Raw genomic sequence first — 20,637 nt, 5'->3', positions numbered from 1 at the left:
CAGTTAAAGTTTGAGGTCTGTTTAATTCTTCATGTAGTCAGATTTATTTTGATTGTTTACGCAGGATTTCCATTTCCTCAACAGATTTTCACATTCCCCAAAAACCATTTCAAACGAGGAACATTCAGGAACAAAATAAGATTGATTTGTTCAATATAATTTTGTCACTAAAGCGTTTGTCATATCCTTCTCCACCTGTGATGCTGTGCATGAAATGCCATGTTGGTGTTGTGCTTTAGCATTAGCTTTAGCTGCTGCTAAAGCTAGTGCTAGTGATTTTCTGTTTCATATGAGCAATAAAAACCAGGAGGGAAGAGAAACCCAACAGAATATTTTCATTTCAAATCTGTTTATTTATGATTATAAGGCCACTGTGGACTGTGCAGAAGTTGGAAAGGAGAACAGAAATTAACTGACACCAGAACCCAGTGACACCCGTCCCGTTCAGTTTCTCTCCTCCAGGAGTAAAAGTCTCAGTCTTTCCGACCCAAACTGCCGTTTATGGATCGGAACCAGGCTGGCGTGTCTAAGGCCACTTCCCATCTACGTGATAACCCAGGCGTCTGACGCAACCTGGAGCTTCCAGCAAACTAACACCAAGTGATATGAAGAATAAAAACTTCTTTGGTTTCTTCTGCCAAACTCAGAGGATAAGAGAGATGTTTTCACACAATCAGCCGTCAGAGTGAAGAAAATGCAGGAATTCATTCATCATCCACAGGAAAAACAGAAACTGGAGCAGTGGATCAGAAACTGAAGCAGTGGATCAGAAACTGAAGCAGTGGATCAGAAACTGAAGCAGTGGACCAGAAACTGAAGCAGTGGATCTGAAACTGAAGCAGTGGATCAGAAACTGAAGCAGTGGATCAGAAACTGAAGCAGTGGATCAGAAACTGAAGCAGTGGATCAGAAACTGAAGCAGTGGATCAGAAACTGAAGCAGTGGATCAGAAACTGAAGCAGTGGATCAGAAACTGAAGCAGTGGATCAGAAACTGAAGCAGTGGATCAGAAACTGAAGCAGTGGATCAGAAACTGAAGCAGTGGATCAGAAACTGAAGCAGTGGATCAGAAACTGAAGCAGTGGACCAGAAACTGAAGCAGTGGACCAGAAACTGAAGCAGTGGACCAGAAACTGAAGCAGTGGACCAGAAACTGAAGCAGTGGATCTGAAACTGAAGCAGTGGACCAGAAACTGAAGCAGTGGACCAGAAACTGAAGCTGGCCCGATCAGCTTTCACAGATCCAACGTGAATCAGCTGATGTGAAAACGCTCCAGCAGCTTCCTCCCTCTACGCTCTAAGGTCTACGTGAAAAGAAAAGACGTGATTCTAAGGCCTCATGGTTTATACAGCGGCGACAGCGCCTGACACACAAACTCACAGAGTCCAACCGGGTTCCTCCTCTCCGCAGCTCCAGACGACCGCAGGAGCCACAAGGGGGAGCTATCGCTTCATTCTACCAGAAATCACACCAACAGGATTATTTCACAGCAAGTTTCTCCTGGAGTTTGGTTGAAGAATTAGCTGCAAGTTTCTCTGTAGCAGCTTTTTCTGCTGCAGGTTTCTGTGCTGCAGCAGGTTTCTGTGCTGCAGCAGGTTTCTGCGCAGGCGGGTGCAGGCCAGACTCGGTCCCGATGTTGACGGTGATGTTGGTGTAGAGAGGCAGGTAGTCCCTGGAGACGACCTCGTACTCCACCGTGTTCATGCCGTCCATCTTCCAGGTCTGACGCGTCTTCGCCAACATGTTGAATCTGAACAGAGACAAAGTTAGATTGACATACACAAAACAAAACATTTTCATTTCTAATTATTTAAGAAATAGACACAAAGTCCCTGACAAAGATATTTAGAGTTTTTAGAGTTCCAAGAATCTGATCATTCATTGAACTTCTTTAGAAATAAGGATTGCGGATGCCAACATTAGCATTAGCAACATGTTTAGCATTGAGATGCTGTGTTAGCTTGTGCAGCTAACAGAGCTTGAATAGGCTAACTCCTTCTAGCACAACTTGAACACAACAATAGTTTTTCCAGATCATCGATGAAGCAGGAATGAACCCCAGACGGCATCAACTTTGTCATCAGTTAGCCTGGATGTAGCAGGTCCGTCAGATTTATGGTTGTACCAGAAACAAAATACAAAAGTTCTGGCACTTTAGTATGTATTAAAACACAAAACCGCAATTGTGTTAAAAATATTTTTTTTTAACCTGCTAAAATCGATGTAACTGATTAATCAAAATTAACTTTAACATAATTAGATTTTGACTTTATTTCTGACTAAATGTGTCATTTTTCAAGTATTGAAATGAAATGTGACCAACTCCAAAATACACTAGCAGTTAGCAGCTAAGCTAGCATTGCATCTGGCATGCTAACAGAACTTTTGTTTTTATCTCAAAATATTTACATAAAACAATAAAAATCTTAAAGGATTCATAATTTGGTGAAAATTATCAACCTGGGATTAAAACTCTTTACTGCTTGTCCACTTCTTCATGTGTCTGTGATGATGGGAAAAAGATGCACCGCCACCCTCTGGTGTAACGCGGTACTGCACCCTAATTCAATATACGTTTACCTCCTTTTAGTTCTGTTAAATTATCAGGAAAGGATTCATGTTGCTGTGCATTTAAAGTCTGGTTCCTTTGACTAGGCCATGGACTCCAGGCTGGGTGTGCAGCAGCAGTCGTGCGGTCGGTCTCTACCTCTTGGGGTTCACGTCGTTGCCCTTGTCCAGCTTGTGTTTGATCATTTTGTAGCGCCCGACTTTCAGAGACGGACGGCTGATGAACATCCCCGCCAGAGACACCCTGAGGACGGAGAGCATAAGGTCAAAGGTCGGTCTGCGGCTCAGTCGTAGAGCATCGGAACGGGTCTGACCTGACGCCGATGTCGTCGTCCTCGCCGCCCCAGCCCCAGTAGTTGTTGGGGAAGCCGTTCATCTTCAGGTAGTGCAGCGGCGACAGCGCCGACACGCCTCCAAAATACATTTTGTACGGAAGCCTGGAGGGGACAAGCAGCAGAGACAGCGTGAGTCTACCAGTAGGAGGCGCCGCGGGCTAACGGACGCTGCAGCGGCCCACTTGTAGCCGAACTTGTCCATGGCGATGGCAGCGTGCTTGGGGTTGGCGTCGCAGACGTAGAGGTTGCGGTCGTCCTCGGGGATGAGGTCGACGTCGTGGAAGAAGAGGCAGTCCCAGTCTTCCTCCCTCATCGCCTCCCGGAAGCCGACGTTCATCAGCTTGGCCCGGTTGAAGGTGTAATTCCCCGCCTGCGGCGCAAAAACACCCAGAAAACCCAAAACTTTTAACAGAAAAAACTTTACGAGACGCGCTGCAGCTGGAGTTTTTATTTTATCTGCTAAATAATGAACTAAACTACTTCATTTTCATCAACAAAAATAAAATAAATATTTTGTAGAAAACATGTACAAGTCATTTTGGATACAGAACATGAACACCAAGTTTCTCATGTTTTGTTGTTTGCTTTTTTATGAGAAGTAAAATTTGCTTTGAGAAAAAGTAGGTCACTTACACAAAATTAAGATGAATGCAAAAAACTTTAATGGTAATTTATTTTTTACATATAAAATTCAAAGTGTTTATTTGTAAATAAAACAAAAATAAATGCAGCTCAAGGGGGCCGCCTAAAGTCCACCACAGGGTCACAGATGGCCCCCCAGCCACACTTTGGACACCCTGAGCTGAACAAAAGGTTCATTTCTGAAGCATGAAGCCGATTCTTCAGAGGCTGTTAATGCGGCTCTACATTCAGGGCTTCACAGCCAGGGGGCGCCAAAGATCCGGCTGCTTCAAATCAAAAGCTTTTCTTCTCTGAATGAGGATTTAATCTGGATTCACTTCAGATTAAAAACGTTTCTGATTCCTGCTAACGTCATTAAAGCGGATCATATTTTTGTTCATATCTAGATGAATCCAGAATTAAAAACTATTTTTATAAAGACAAAAGTTTTCCATAATAATCCAGGCTGCATGAACCAGTTTATGGTTCATCATATGATCCTGTTTTCACCAGTTGACCTGAACTGGTTTCCAGTCTGATGCTTTCAGAACCAGACTGGAGACATCCGGTATGGGTCGATACCGAGTCAGTTTTTCAATCGCTAAAGGTCATTAAGGTCCAATTTATTACAGAAAAACATAATTATTATTTTTCCTTATTAAAAGAAAATAATCTGGATGAATAATATGATGAGATTTTATTCAGTCATGCAGAGAGCAGCCAGCAGAGGGAGCAGCAGAGCCGACACCGCTGGGTTCTGCCGGGTTCTGCAGGGTTCTGCAGGTCTCACCTGGTGGATGACGTAGATGCCGTAGCTGAGCTGCTGCCGCTGCAGGAACGGGTGCAGGTAGTAGAGCAGGAACTTGAGGTGATGCTCGCGGTGGCGGTGCGGGATGATGATGGCGGTCCGGTGGCGGGCCTCGCAGTCCGGCGGCCGGTACCGCCCCCCACTCACCACCAGGGGGTTCTTCCTCTGGACCTGGGCCAGGGTCAGGCCGGATGGGAAACTGACGTGGATCGGCCCACCTGCGGACACAAAACAGGTTCTGGTTTACCGGACCGGAGGCAGAAACTGGGTCGGCGGGCAGTTCGGGTGGTTCTGACTCAGGCCAGCAGGTAACTAGCAGAACCAGGGGGTCAGAGGTCAGAGGTTAACATCAACAGGCCCAGCAGAGCTTAGAGCAGCAACAGTTTCATAATCGCACCCTGAGGAAAAGCCAGCAGAAGCAGAGCTGACTGGTGGATCGTTAGGCTGAAACGATCAATCAGATTAATCCATTATGGAATAATCAGAATCAATTAATCATTAACTGGAGTATACAGACTCTAAAAAAGGCTATTTGTTGAAAAACAAAACAGTAATGAAGCCAAAACTGTACAAAAATATAAACATTTTGCGTTTAAAGATTAAAAAACCTTCATCTGTTTCACCAAGAACTAATCTGGCATTTTAGCTCCACATGGTTCAGATTCTGGAAAACATTTTCCATCTGGTTAATCAATAAATAATCACCAGATCAGAAACGGCTGAACTTTTCACTCACTGATGATTTGTAGAAAAGGATGAAGCTAAAAACACTCAGAAGAAAACTGCTACTGCATTTTAGGCTAATTGTTTATTTTCTGATTTAAAAGAGAAACTGAATTATTTGTTTGCATCTTTTAACTTTTCTACTGTCGTATTGAAAAACATGCAGACTCTGGGTGTTAAGCACAACCCACATCTGGAGGCCGTAGTCTCTGACGCGGCCGTTGCAGGTTCAATTTCCGATTAATCATTAGAATAATCGATTAATCGATAACTACAACAATGGAGAAACACCCACTGGCTTCAGCAGCAGAGGGATGACCTCTGACCTCAGCTGGTCGACATGCAGAACAGCCACTTCTGTCAGAAAGTTTTCCACCTGAGCCACGATGAGACGGGAGTCGTGTAATTCTGCGATTGATGGGTTCAGAAACACAATCTTCATATTTCATGTTTTAGTGCCTAAAAGGCAACAAACGCCAGAACCAACAGAAAAATAATTTCTGGGTCCGGTTCCGTCTCTGCAGCGGAACCAGCAGCTGCTGCGGAGGTGAAGACAGACAACAGATTCATCCTCCTCTTCTCTGTCTTTAGAAGACCGACTTTCACCGGGATAATTAATCCCAAATCCCCAAACGGGCCGGCAGCGCCGCACTCATCAAGCTGGATCCGGTAAATTAGCGGCGCTGCACCTTTAAGGGCTCCCCTGCTGCAGCGTCGGCACGGCGACGGGCTTACATAAGCCCTGATCTCGCTGGAGCAGAACGGCATGAAGATGCAAAGCAGGAACACAGGAGGGAGGAAGAGGAGCAGGAGGAAGAGCACCGGTCCGGATCAGAGCCGGAGCATGAAGGTTCTGACCCAACAGAACCTTCAGCCCTGCAGGATCAACATTAAAACACGGCTGCTGGATGGGAAATACCACAATAATAACAATAACAACGATAATAATAACAACAACAATAATTATAATAATAATAATAACAATAATAACAATAGCAAGTGGAACTTGGTGAGATGAAGGCAGTAAATGTTCTGGTCCGGATCAGTTTCTGTTCATCTACAGAACCAGAACCAAACAGCTTCACGGCAGTTTAATCACGATTAATCGATTAGTGAAATAATAGTTTAAATCAGTAATCCATCATTTACAAGCATAAAACCACTCAGAGCAGATATTAGACCAAAACCGTCTAAAAATATTTTACATTAAAAAACCTTCAGTCACCTGGTTTAAAAGATTCGATTAATCACCTTTTGCATTCAGGTATTAATAGATTAATCCAGAAATAATCCCCAAACCAGCATTAATGTTCAGCTGAGGATTTTTCCTCTGCTCACTAGAGGAGGGGGGGGGGAGGGATGGATGGATGGATGGATGGGTGGGTGGATGGATGGATGGATGGATGGATGGATGGATGGATGGATGGATGGATGGATGAATGGGTGGATGGGTGGATGGATGGATGGATGGATGGGTGGGTGGATGGATGGATGGGTGGATGGATGGATGGATGGATGGATGGATGGGTGGGTGGATGGATGGATGGATGGATGGATGGATGGATGGATGGATGGGTGGATGGATGGATGGATGGATGGATGGATGGATGGATGAATGGGTGGATGGATGGATGGATGGGTGGATGGATGGATGGATGGATGGGTGGATGGATGGATGGATGGATGGATGGGTGGATGGATGGATGGATGGATGGATGGATGGATGGATGGATGGATGGGTGGATGGATGGATGGATGGATGGGTGGATGGATGGATGGATGGATGGATGGATGGATGGATGGGTGGATGGACGTTATTTTTATTTTCTCACCGTTTCCTCCCTGAATCGTCAGTAAATGTAAAAACTGATTAGATGGTTTTAATTTTAACAGTTTACTCATAAAAAGCATTTATGTTTGTTGCATCAGGTAAAAAAGTAGCAATAAATAGTTTGTAAAATTGTTATCGCTATCGGAATAATACCAAAAAATATCATGACGAAATTCTGAAATCGTCTAGTTAAAGTCCAGGCAGAGTAGACTGCATGTGTTTATGTTTGTGATGGTGGGACAGGAAACACCGACTAGAAGGTTCCCCCTTGTTTCAGAAGGAAAAACGGCAGTGATGATTGGCCGGGTTCTGCCGGGTTTGGACTGGAGGGTTCTGGACTCACCGATGAGCGGGGACGTCTTGGGGCAGTAAGGCAAGTCGTCGGCGTGGCCGTGTCCCCGGGACAGCTGGGACAGGTTGGCGTAGACGTCCCCGCCGCCCAGCGCGGCGCCGGTGCGGTTCCGGACCGGGCCGGCCGCCTCGCCCTTACGGAAGATCCGGATGAAGTAGCTGACCCGCTTATGGTAGCCCTCCCGGGACAGCAGCGCCATGACGACCAGCTGGATGCCCAGGAACATGAACAGGAAGCGCCACTTGGACTGCAGGGTAACCATGGTGACTGCTGGACGAACGAAGCGGTTCTGAAGGGTCCAGGTGAGGACGTGAGGCGAAACGGATCAGTTCAGGGACAGGGAGGCACTTCTGGCAGGCGTGGGGGGGGAAGCGTCCCCCCCAGACAGGAAACGGGAAGTATCAACCAGCAGGAGAGGAAATGAGCGCCTGGCAATCCTTCAGCTCATCGCCGCTGCAGGTCAGCAGGGGGCCGACCTCTGCGACCTCTGGGGGTCCGGCTCGCTGCGTGGTGAAGACCCGGCCCGCGGGCGGCCCGGCCCGCTCATTCTGCCGCCGTCGGCTGATTCTGCTGCCGCCCCCCTGTCATGGCCCCCGCGGGCCGCCGCCAGAACAAAGGGAGCAAGGATTACAGCCGGTTCTGGAACAATGATGCTGGCCCACAGGACTCGCTGGCCCGTTGCCGAGGCGACCAGGTTCTGAAAGACAGAGGAAGAAAAGGCATCAACAAATCGAGCGAGAACGACCTCTGACCTCTGCTGCAGCATCAGAAACAAACCCATTAATTAGTCGGTTAAAGCAGCCGGCGATAATCCTAGTCCTAATCCTAATCCCACTGAAGGCTAGCAGCTTCCAGCTAATCACCTGACAGGAGGAAGAACGAGATTAAAACTAAATCTGAAGAAAAATACAGGAAACGATCGACTTCACAGAACAGAAATTAGTTTCAAATAAAAAAAAGCCAAATTTTTCTCTAATGACTTAAAAAAAGTATTCTGTTGCAAAATACTTTTTTAAAGTTAGAGTTATATAAAAAGATGATTTGCTGCTACAAGCCAAATTTATAACAGGCTAGTCTCTTAAAGATAAGTCCACATTTCTTCACTAGTCACTTTAAAAATGTGTCAGATTCTTACAAAAAAATTAATTTAACTCTTCGCTTTTTTCTTTTTTAAGACAAATAATTTTTTATTGAAAAAAATAAGAAGCTTGATTTGCTGCTTGAAGTCAGATTTATGTTTTAGATTTGTCGCTCGGTTTTAAATTCTGAGAACGAACATGAATCCCAGGAAACGGATCTGGAGTCGGTTTGTTTGGGCTCAAATGAACCATCATCTTCTTCATCCTCTTCATCAGCTCTTAGAGAAGGTCTCAGGGGGAAATCTGCATTAGCAGCGCTCTGCAGCTCGTCTTCATCATGTTAATAAAGTGGGAACATGAACAGCTGATTGTCGCTCCTCAGTGATCTGCAGATGAACCGGTTCTCCTGGGAGGAGATGTTTGGGTCAAACAGGAAGCTTCCCGCTGCAGATGATCCATCAGAACCGGGCGGCCCAGGAGACCCAATAAGAACTGCAGAAGCTCAGAGCATCAGCGGCGCGCCTCCTCACATCCTCAGCACCGAACATTTGTCCTGTTTATGATGAGAATCAGAACAACTAGCCGCCTGAAGCACAGACCTGCTCAGCAGCGCCCCCGGTGGAGACGCCACTGCAATGCATGCTGGGTGGTAAGCAGACTGAGTCAGAGTGGTGTGGAAACGCTTCCCACTCAGGAGCAAAGCAGAACATCAGGACGGGTTCGCAGCGCAGCAGCAGCAGATGGAGGAAGGAAAAGCAACGAACCACCAAACCAGCTGGAGTTTTTCAGACAAACTGTCTAAATTGGTCTTTTCTGGTTTCATCTGTACGTTTCTGTGCAAACAGACATTTTTGTGTAAAAAGATTCACCAGATTTAAGAAAGACTCTAGATCTACTGCTTGTCATTGATGAAAAAAGCTGCTAGATTTGTTGTGACTGTTTCAACAAAAAAATTAAATAAATAAACAGTATTGTTGCTAGTTGGGTGTTTTTGGAAAAAAAATTGGCTAGATTCGTTACTGATCGCTTTTTCTTTTAGTTGCTAGTTTTTTTGAGAGAGATGCTACATTTGTTGCCGCTGTTGGAAAACATTCAACAGTTCAATCAGATTAGATTTTTGACAAATGATTTGATTTGACAAAAGATGCCAGTTTGTTCCAAAAAATTCTGTTTTTGGAACAGAAGTTGCCACATTTATTGCTAATGACTGCACTGAAAAAAATCACTCAATTTGTCCATAGTCGTTTTTTGTATAGAAAGAAAAAAAAGCATCTCGAGTCTGTTGCCACATTTAGTGACATTTTTTAATACAAAAAGCGACTTGACAAATTTAGTGACTTTTCAAAGTCATTACGTTTGCAACACCGCTGTTCCTCCCGACCACACCCCCATGAGCTCCACACCTGGCCACGCCCCTCAGTGGCTCTTGGCCCCGCCCACTTTGGCGTTTTTCCAAAAAAATCCCAGAGAATCAATGGAGTATTGTCAAGAAGAAGGCTACAGAAGCATAAATTATTTTTTTAAATTGGTTGGATGTTAAATACTGACTGAATTTTTCCAGGTAGAAATAAACTGACGTGGATCGCTCCTCCTTTGGTAGGAGACGATAAACTTCTGCTCATGTTTAATGTCCCTATAATCTGTTTTTAGCCGCAGCAGCGGATGCTTTCAGTGTGCAGGGCATCAATATTGCATCTGCTGCAGACATAAGAGAGAAAGACCGCCATGAAGTTAGTGTGAGGATGAGAGGAAGCCGGCAGTCAACAGGAAGTAAACTCATTAGTCTGAACGCATTAACCCATGACATGCTGGAAGCATCTGTAATGATGACTGATTGAACATTATGTGTCATTATCAGCCGAGCTGCATTTCCTCCTGATGCAACATGAAGCCGCCGCCTCAGACTGGAAGAGATCAGCAGCAAATCCACCCAGTCCATCAGGTTTCTGACTTTTTAGCTAATTTTAGCTCTTACACAGGCGTTTGCTCACTGAATGGAGTAACTTAATGTTAGTCATGATGGCACTCATCAGCTACATTTCAGCTAATTCTAACATTAACATACTGAATGAAGTTAATGTTATCCAACACGCTAGCATTAGTCAACATGCTACAGCTAGCATGTTATCTAATGTAAGCATTGCATCCATTACATCTGAGCTAATTTTAAATTAAAAGCATAAAATTACATCCTGAATAGAGTAATTTAATGCTGTCAAATATGCTCGTGTTAGCCAACATGCTATAGTTAGTATTTTAGCTAGCTTTAGCTTTTCGGCTCATTTTACCTTATACTGCTGTTTTCACTCTTACAGGCGAAAAGTGGGCGCTAGCAACCCACAACCTTTAGCATCTTGGCTAAAAACATTTTAGCTCATCAAAACAGACCTTTGATCTTTAGCTCATTATGCTCCTCAGCAGACGGTTTAGCTTTGTCTGCAGAGTTCTGCTCCAGTTTCTAATACTCATCTTCTTCTGCTAATTTATGACATTTATGTAATTCACAGCACAAACATTCAGCTTACAGGATTCACAATGCTTTCTCACAGGAAGCGTCCATTTTCTAGCTGTGTTCAAAGCCTGAGCTCTTAAAAACTGCAGTGAAATTCCTTGGTGAGGCTCAGTCCAAGTCAACAAAGCTGGTTCTGATTTTACGCCGTTTGACCCGAGCCAGCTGTTCCACACACAGCTGGTTTGGATCAGAACCGGTGAGGCAGCAAACAAAATGTCCCAACAGAAGCTGGAAGGACCTCATTTCTGAAGTTTCTACATGGAGAGAAAAGCTTCAACCACCAACGACCTTCAGCCCGTGACCCCTGACCCCCTGACCTCCTGACCCCTGGGGAACTGCTGAGGCGAGTCTAGAATCCGATCCAGAAATCCGCGCCAGGTTTTCAGGGAAACCGTCAGCAGGAAGTCTGCTACTGGGAATGCGCTTCTGACTGGCAGACATCAGGAAGTGCGATGGCCCGAGGCTGGTTTCCATGGAAACCGAGAGGAATTCACGATCAGATTAAATCTGGTAAAGTCGGGCCCAAGATGGGTCCTGGATATCTGGAGTCATTTAAGAAACTAATTAAAACATTAATTTGTGATTTCACTAAGGGGTTAATTTGTTCAAATGCATCAAAGAATGAAATATTCATCCATTCATCAACCCAAACCAAGTTTAGTTAGTTTTAGTTTAGTTTTATTTCATTGCAATTTTGTCTAATTCAGTTAGTTCTAGTTAGATTTGACTAATTACTAGTTTTATTGGTTATTTAATTTTTATTAGTCATAGTAGTAGTTTTAGTTTTTCACACTGTGGTTAATTTTTAGGTGCAGAATTAAAAAAAAAAGTAAAAAGTTGTTACGTTTACATCGATTGGGTGATAAATACTCGACAGAAGATGGTGTTTTCAAAAAATGGACTAAGTTTTTGTTGGAGATTTTATCTCCAACACGGTAAAAACAAAACCAACTTCCTGTTGGAGGCGTGAATACTTCCTCCACCACTAATGAACTTCTGTCCTTCCAGGCATCTTTTCTGTCTGATAACTTTATGACTCATATTTTAGGCTGCAGCTCTACCGTACATGACAGCTGCTGCTCTCTGTGACGGTGCGTTCAATGACAAATGAGAAATCCAAGGTCAGGTGTTCCATGTTATCGTCCAATTGCTTTGATTTAATCTGCAGTTCATCATGAAATAATAATTCAGGCATCCCAGTCCGTCGGATGATGTGATGAAGCCAGGATGAAGGCAAAATTATGTTTTTCTGATTCAAAATTAATTTATTCATCTGAAATCATTCTGTTACAGCAATAATTTAAAATGATTTTTTTTTCATTTGATTTCTTTCAAATCCTTTGTTCCATACTAATTTGTTAAGTTTTAAATACATTTTTATGTCTTAAATTACGTTTTTAGCTTCAAAATATTTTTTCCCACTTAAAATGTTTTTTTCTGTCAAAGACAATTCTCATTCTATTGTTTCTCCTTTAGAATTATTTATTTCTGTTTCTGGTCTTTGTTTAAATTTAGTTTTTTTATTTTATATAATTTCTCTTAAAGATGTTTTGTTGCAAATATTTTTTGAAAATAAAATAAATAAATAATTCCCCCGATGTAGCTCCATAGAACGTCGGGTCAGACTGCAGCTCCTCTGTGTTTACTGTACATACAGCAGGTCCGGCACTGAACAGGCATTACCAGCGTTTTTCAGGAAAAGCTGAACAAACACTGAACGTCATTCTTATTCCAACAACCAACCAGGAAGAATGCGTCGGCATGGCGACGCCTGCCAGCTTCCTCGTCATGGAAACACATCCAGAAGCCAGTTCGTGTCTCCAGGGGCCAAGGCGGACTCATCCTGTCGCTCTGATAACGTTTCCACCCCCAGGTGAAGTCCTGCCCCCATACAGGTACCAAGCAGCCACCGTTTCCATAGCAACGAGGAAGCCCAAAGGGAGCCAAGCGACCCACAACAAAACCAGAGCAACAACTTCCACCAGACAGAACACGGCGGTTCTGTTTGCACTCAGTCAGCCGGTCCAGCGGCGTTGATGTCATCAGGAGACCCGACGGACTAATACGGATTCATTATCGTTTCAAAGCCCAAACACAGATTTGGTCCCAACAGATCACCGACCCGTTCTCATCCAAGCATCATTATTTAAAAAAAATAAAACATTTAATGAGAGATTTGTGATTATTTAATTCCAAAGGCAAACATTAAACACCTGGTACAGAAAATTATATAATAAATCATTGTTGTCTGATAACAGACAGGTTAATAAAATAAGTTAATCTAAAGTTAAAAATTTTAGTAAAGCATTATTATTACTATTTTTTAAATAAAACAGTTCTGAGCGGAACCTTTTATTTGAGGTTTCTGGTACACCCGTAATTCTGACGCACAAACAGCGGCGAACAAAACGACTTCTTGACCCACCGGAGTTCATTTCTGCTTCAAAAAGACGGAGTTTCAGTTGCACTTTTCTCCAATCTGATGACTGAATAACGGATTAAAAACAAACATATTTCTTCATGAGCTCATGCGTCAATTCTACAATTTAGCAGAATCATACAATAATTTTTAAATTAAAAATGTTGTTCATTTTGTGAATATAGGTTGATTGAAATGTACTTAACTCGATTAAACATTTTAATCGAGTTCTTTCAGCCTTTTCCGCGCTCCAGCACAAAAAACATCTACAGGTGTTAAAGATTCTGACATCTGCTGCAGAAAAAGGACCAAGAACAGACGGACATCTGGCTTCAGATGTCAGAAAGTAAAAAACATGATTCCATCAGAGCGGTTAAAACTCTGCAAAGCCACTCCAAACACAAACTCTACTAACTCCCTGTAAAAACTGGGACAACAGTTTTCTAAACTGCTCCACCGACTTAAATCTTAGGGTTTTCTGTACTTTTCTAAAATCTGGACTTCTTATCCGTCCCATTTATCCTTGGTTCTGACCCATGTTTTTCAGTTTACTCCAAAGTTTTTCCACCGTGGGATAAAAATCACCAAGTTGAAAGAACTCAGGGGAGACAATTTCACTTTTTTCAGCAAAAAATGCAAAATCATTTAATTGTTAATTCTTTTCTTTTTACCCGCTGAGCAAGAAATCAAAGTGTATTTTAATTAAAAGGTAGGAAAAAGGGTCTCAAAGCTGCACAGTGTCCTAACCTGTCAGTCAAGATATTAATTTTAGTTTATTCCCAGCAACAAAAATAAGAAGTCTTTTAAAACCCTTATCTGTAATAGGTGTGTTTTTGAGTAAAACGTCACTGAGGTCTGTGGTCCTACTTACCTGGTTTAGAGCCTACAATTTTCTATTTAAGTTGTAAATTTCGTACAAAAAAAGACGCAAAAAGTCACTCAAAACCAGAAAAAGGCCGCAAATGGCCAGAAGAGCGGCTGTCCCGCAAGTCCTGAAGGCGGTCCGGTCATTAATGTGAAGGAGGAGGAGGAGGAGGAGGAAGAGGCCCTGCGGGGCCTTTTGTTTGGAGCAGAACAGTGAAACTCCTCCGTTAAGATGAAACCCGTTTCAGCTGGAAATCAGCTCCTCCAGTCGGAACCAACCAGGCCCTGAAACGTCTCAGTTGACCCAACTCAGCTGCTGATGAAACAAAGAGTTTCCGGTGATGATTAAACTCGGAGCGAAACTTTTCTTTGTTCCTCTTTCTCTTTGGACGGGAGGAACATTTGAAACGAACTCGCTGAAATGTCGCTTTAGCTCAAAAGTGAAGCGCAGAAACGAGCTAATAACCCGCTGAGATGTTCAGGTGTCCTCGGATCACCCAGCTCCAGAACCAGCGTTCGGTAACAGCAACGGTTCTGCTCCCGGTTCGGAGAGGAGCTAACAAGTCCAAACATCTCCCAGGAAACACCAACAGAACCAGGTCCACCTCAGGGGAGCTGTGGTCCGGTTCCGGCAACAGAACCAACTCTTTAACCCAGGACCAGGTCGCCAGATGTGGGGGAAACCGAGCCGAGACGAACCGAGCTAACGGCTGTTAGCTCACTAGCTCGCTAGCGAACGCGACCAGAACAACAGTATCAAAACTTAATTATTTTAACTTTATTCCTTAATAATGAAACTTACCGAGAAGAGGCGTGGGGATCGGACGGAGCTTCCCGCAGCCGCTCCGCCGTGTTTCTGACGTGTTTGTGAAGTCAAGGCGGTCTGAGAGGAGCAGGAGGTTCCCTCCCCTTCACCACGAGTCCCACACCGCCCACAACAGCCGGCGGAGGGGGAGAAGGTTCACGCTGCCCCGGCAAAAGTACAGAACTACCGAGGTGCCAAAACCACACTGGGGAAGATTCACTCTACCACAAGAAAATGCAGAGATTTTGAAGTGCCACAACAAGAGTCAAAGAAAGAGAAAATATTTAGTCTAAATAGTTAAAATTACAGAACTACTGAGGTGCCAAAAGGGAGTAAAGATTCACTCTGCTGCCATAAAACAATACATAAGTGTTTAATACATATACAGAGTTTGTCATTCAATTGTACATTTAAACATTTACAAATTGAAAGAAATTTCATTGCAAGGCTCCAATACTTAATAAATAAGTAATAAAAGTATCAATGTAAATATATGTAATAAAAGATGAATCTAATGGGAGTTTATCATCCTTATGGCCTGAGGGATGAAGCTGTTGTGGAATCTGGTTGTTCTGCATTTGAAGCTGCTGAATCTTTTCCCAGAGGGCAGCAGGGAGAACTGACCCTGCTGAGGGTGGACGGGTCTTTCATAATGGACCGAGTCCTGGACAGGCAGCGACTGGGAGCGGCGTCAAGGATGGAAGGAAGCTCAGTCCTGACGATTCTCTCAGCTGTCCTCTCCAGTCTCTCCTCACGCTGCCAGTCAGTGTGAGATGCTGCAAACCAGACAGAGATGCTGCTGCTCGGTTTGGTCTCCGTTGTCTCTCTGTAGGAAGTGGTGAGGATGGGAGGCGGAGGTTGGATCTTCTCATCCAACAAGCTTTTCTTCACCAGGCCAGAGGATTGGAGGGTCAAAGTGTCAGTGATCTGTATCCCCAGAGGTTTAATGTTCCTGGATCTGGTGAACCGGTCTCTCAATGCAATTGATCAAATTTTCTCGATGAGAAGTCTGGGCACAGGAGAGCCTCCTGTCCTGCAGGGACAGACCCGGCGGGATTCACCCTGGATTTATTCATGAAACAGGATTTCTGCTGTTTGGAGCTTGTGGATTTCTGGCTTATTGATTGTGACGGACTTGGTTGAACTGGCAAACACTCAGATGTTGTGGGACAGAGACGAGTTGGATGTGAGTCTTGCTGAGACTCGCAGCCTAACTGAAGACTCAAAACTCACTAACGGGATGGAACCCATCTTGGACAAGCTGCTAGTTTTGGCTCAGTGAACTAGTTATTCTGAATCTGGCTCCCTGTGGCCTTTATCTCCTGGAGTTTATGTAGACAAACGGCTCCTTCCATCTCCTCACCCTGGAGTCTTCTGGCTGAACTGTCAGGGACTCTCTTGATATTTCCACCTTTAAAAGAGACTTTATTTGGGAGAACAGAGAGACATGGGGCTAATCTGCAAAGCCTCATAGTTACAGACAAACACTCCCTGACCTCTACGCCTTTTCCAGCAGGTCTTTGTGTTTGTCTTGCTATATGTGCCACATCCACCCAATGCAGTCTTTTCATCCAGTTTATCAGTTATTATTTAGAAACTGTACTCACTGGTAACCAGCAAAGGAATTAGATTAGTCACTCTTTAGCTTATTTTTTTAGAAAACAGGTGTTGTACTCACTATTTAGACCAATACTAAACTTCTTGGATTAATTTTTAGATTATTATGCAGAGACTCCTATTACTGCAACCCAGACCAGAGATTAGAACAAACTTAGAAACGACCTTAGCAACTATTTGTTAGACTCTTATTCCTCCAACATTGTTAGACGACTTTTCAGGCTCCTGTTCTTCCAACCCAGAACAGGAAGTAGACCAGAGGACACTTAGCTACCTGAACAGGAGCTCCTACTTTACATACCTTAGATCAGCATTAGATTCTTTTCTTTTGCTCTTTCCTTTGGTTTGTTATTTTGTTTGTATTTCATTTTAATTCATGTAAAGCACTTTGTATCGCCTTGTTGCTGAAAATGTGCTGTAAAAATAAAATTACCTTTCCTGCGGATCAAAAGAGGAGGGCAGTTTGAGATGATGTGATCCTTCATCAGCCTCTGGAAACTCTTCGTCACGATGGGGGCGAGATGAAGAGGGCGGAAGTCATTCACTGATGAAAGGGTGTTTTTTTGGGCGCTGGGTGATGATGGCCGTCTTGAAGCAGGATGGAGCAGCAGCACAGCTCAGCGAGGTGTTAAATATGTCAGAGAGGACGAGAGCCAGCTGGTCGGCACAGGTCTTCAGAACCAGACCCCGTATCAGGTCCTGCTGCTTTATGCATGTTGATTCTTCTCAAGGTCCTCTGGACATCAGCTGTCTGGTTATCTGTCCTCTGGATGAGGAGAGGGTTTTCTCACAGGTCTGTTGCTCAGGGCTTCAAAACGACCAAAGCAGCAGCTCAGTACATTCAGTCAGTCTGTGTCGTCCTCGCAGCACAAAGGAGCAGCCTGTGATTGTCCTGGTGCTTTGCCACCTGCACTGAGCTTCACAACCAGAGCCGAAGGAAGGAGGAAAGATTCCCTTTGAAAATGACAGAAGTCCTGAAAGGCAGAGATCCTCTCTACAGCAGCAAACAGTATGGAGCAACTCAAATCAATCTGACTGGGAGGCGTTTCCTCAACTCCAACCTTTACAGTAATAAACAGGTTTGAAATTTAAAGCCTCTGAAGAAACCAGATCAAGACCCAGCTATGAACCAGAACCTGAGCAACAGGTGAGGCTCTTCAGAGGTAACCGGATCATGAGGTCAGAGGTCAGAAATGAGGAAGAATGAGGTCATTGTTGCTTATATGGAGTTATGGTTTAAAAACTGATGCAGTTCTAGAACAAAATCCAGTTAAAAGTCAACATTTCACCCAGAAGATCAGCTTTGGAAATCACCACTACCTGTAAGTGAGCTTTACCTTTATGAAAGCTTTGAACCAAACCTCATTTCTTCATCCGATACCAGACACAACCCTGCTGGAGACTTTTAGCTCCTGAATGAGTCTCAGGTCAAAGGTCAAAGGCTTAAATAGCAAGACACCTGGGAATGTTCTGGTACCAGACTGGAAATGAGAAAAAAAAGTAGCAAAAAGCCCAAAATAAGACTTCAGGTTGCATTCACACCAGCACCGTTTAATCCACTTTAGTCCAAACCTCGGTTTGGGTTCAGCTGAAGTAAACTCTGGTGCTTCGAATGCATATATGAACGCCAAGTGGACCAGAGACCGCTCCAAAAGCAGGAAGCGAACTATAACACAGGGCATTCTGGGTAAATAGAACCAAAACAAACGCGCTAGGCTAGTGCTAGCGGGAGAAATGGATCCAGAGATGAAAGAGACAAACACTAAAATCTGAGCCACTCCATGTTTGTTTCATTTGGTGAAGAAGGAAGTTGCATTCAGTGTTTTCTGCAGAGGTTTTTGTGTCTTCAGTGGTTTTGGTGCGGCGCCCCCACAGGTGAGGCAGGGAACAAGTTTTTCAAACTTTTAGTTTATTTGACACAGAGCAGTGTGAAAGAGAACAACAGCAACTGAAGATGTTGGGAACAGGTTTTTCAATTAATTAGGGTCATTTTACATAGTAGTTGAAACTTTGGTCCCAACAGAACCGAGTCTACCTCAGAAACCCAGGAGAACGTTGGACCTCCTGAATCAGAGGTTTTGGTGCAATGATCGTTTTGCTTTCAGGGTTGTTGGAGAAATGGCCCAAACTCGTTTGTACCGGTTGCTTCCTCGCCGGGTCTCGGCCGCCCAGACCAGGATGGACAGCCTTGTGCCGGTTCTGTGGGACCGGATGTTCCCCAGGCTGCTTTTCGGGCCCAACCACAAGTTGGAGCGGATCTTTGGCGGCATGCTGCACCACCCGGAGCGCTCCGCCATGCAGATCTGCCCGTACTACTTCGACCAGGTGACCTGGAGGCTCCCAGCCGCGTCGCCCTGGTTGGTGGTCCGCTCACTCTGACGTCACGGCCGCCGCTGGTTTGTCTCTGTGTGACCAAACTTCCCTCCTGGCTTCAAGGCAGAACAACCTGGAGCTGCACTGCTTCGACTCGTGGGGCGACGTGCAGAAGGAGAAGCAGCGGAGCGCGGAGCAGCAGCAGAGCGGAGGCAGCCAGCCGGGGAGCCGGCCCGACGCCGGGGTCTACCTGAGCCGGCTCTGCCAGCTGCAGGACCTGCAGACCGGAGGCAGCATGACCACGCAGATGTTCATCCACCTGATGTACGACTACAGCGACTGACGCCTCATTAAAACACGCCTTGTTTTTAAAAACGTGAATGTTGAAGGTGTGAAAAAATGATTAAGTTTACGCACCCAGGATGAGAAGAGCTGGAGAGGATGACCTTCAGGATCAGCACAAGGTCAGGGCAGAAATACGGGGAACCGTGTGTGACGTTACACTGTCAACAATTAACAGAGGTAATTTGAGTTACTTAGCCTGACATATTTTACCAAACTAAATATTTAGTTAACAAACTAAATGTTTAGCTAGCAAATTTAACTTCAAACTGAATATTTAGTTGGCTAGCTAAATATTTACACAGTAACCAAATATTTCACTCCAAACTAAATATTTAATTAGCAAATGAAATATTTAACTTCAAACTAATAGTGAGCAAGCTAAATATTCAGCTCCCAACCTTTAGCTAGAAAACTAAATATTTAGCTTCAAATAAAAATATTTAGCTGCAAAATAAATGTTAGTTAAGAAACTATAAATATTTCACTCCAAACTAAATGTTAACTTAACAAGCTAAGCATATAAATTCAAACTGAATATTTACTTAACCTGTTGGTCTCAGGTTTTCATTCACAATGACAGGGGTGTCAAACTCCAGTTCTCAAGGGCCGCTGTCCTGCAGTGTTTAGATGTGCCACAGGTAAAAAACAGTGGAATGAAATGGCTTAATTACCTCCTCCCTGTGTAGATCGGTTCTCCTGAGCCTTGCTAATGACCTAATTATTCTTTTCAGGTGTGGTGCAGCAGAGGCACATCTAAAAGTTGCAGGACAGTGGCTCTTGAGGACTGGAGTTTGACACCTCTGTCACTAGAGGACCCAAATTTGGGTCCTCTAGTGACAGACAACTACATATTTGGCTCCAAAGTAGTTAGTCAACTAAATATTTATTTTCATGTTATTTTTTACTTAATTCACTCATTAATAAATATAAATAGTTTATGTAACAGCTGAATTAAATGCTTTGACCTTTTTTACAACTTCATTAATTATGTTTCTTTTGTACTCGCTTTAGTTTTGTCCAACAATTTGCTATATTTTTTCAGTCTTATTAACCATGTCAAATTATTGTAGAATGTTTTAAAAACTTTATTATACAAACCAGTCAATAAATTTGTTTTATCATTTTCCCATGTAATCTTTATGAACTTCATCCCATCTGTTTCCTGATGTCAGCTGATCTATTCCTTATTGATCTATTTAACGGATCTTGTATCTTAGCTCTATATTGACTCATAATTGATAAATACGGGAAGATGATCACATTAGTCATTAAAATTCCACCTAATAACATTCTGTCATCATTCCTAGTATTGACAACAATTTCAATTATCAATATTTGTTGAATTCTAGTTTAACAAGCTAACCATTTCACCTCAAGCTGCATATTTAATTTCAAGCTGAATATTTTTAGACAAAAATCCTTCAAGATAAATATTTTGCTGCAC

The 20,637-nt window shown here is 43.7% G+C and overlaps 1 protein-coding gene across 1 annotated transcript; it reads right to left on the bottom strand.

Moving 5' to 3' along the window:
• Positions 1 to 332: 332 nt before the first annotated feature.
• On the bottom strand, positions 333 to 15,053 carry LOC106921200 (beta-1,4-galactosyltransferase 3). Its single transcript, XM_014992707.2, has 7 exons — positions 14,916 to 15,053; positions 7,231 to 7,936; positions 4,316 to 4,551; positions 3,087 to 3,274; positions 2,884 to 3,006; positions 2,709 to 2,813; positions 333 to 1,751 (listed from the first exon to the last, which is right to left on the bottom strand). Exons 2-7 carry the CDS (start codon positions 7,499 to 7,501, stop codon positions 1,481 to 1,483), a joined length of 1,194 nt encoding a protein of 397 aa, XP_014848193.2. The 5' UTR covers positions 7,502 to 7,936; positions 14,916 to 15,053; the 3' UTR covers positions 333 to 1,480.
• Between the last annotated feature and the right edge of the window lie 5,584 nt (positions 15,054 to 20,637).

Source organism: Poecilia mexicana, unplaced genomic scaffold, assembly GCF_051168715.1.
Source record: "Poecilia mexicana isolate PSO_F unplaced genomic scaffold, ASM5116871v1 scaffold_16, whole genome shotgun sequence".
NCBI classification, from domain to species: Eukaryota; Metazoa; Chordata; class Actinopteri; order Cyprinodontiformes; family Poeciliidae; genus Poecilia; species Poecilia mexicana.
Note: the sequence above shows the minus strand (reverse complement) of the source record. Positions and strands in the feature narration are given on the sequence as shown.

Coding starts and splice junctions, on each gene's coding strand:
- LOC106921200 (XM_014992707.2), bottom strand. CDS start 7,501: ATGGTTACCCTGCAGTCCAAGTGGCGCTTCCTGTTCATGTTCCTGGGC. Junction 3,275..4,315: donor GCATCTACGTCATCCACCAG/GTGAGACCTGCA, acceptor TTTGCGCCGCAG/GCGGGGAATTACACCTTCAA. Junction 3,007..3,086: donor ATGGACAAGTTCGGCTACAA/GTGGGCCGCTGC, acceptor TGTCCCCTCCAG/GCTTCCGTACAAAATGTATT.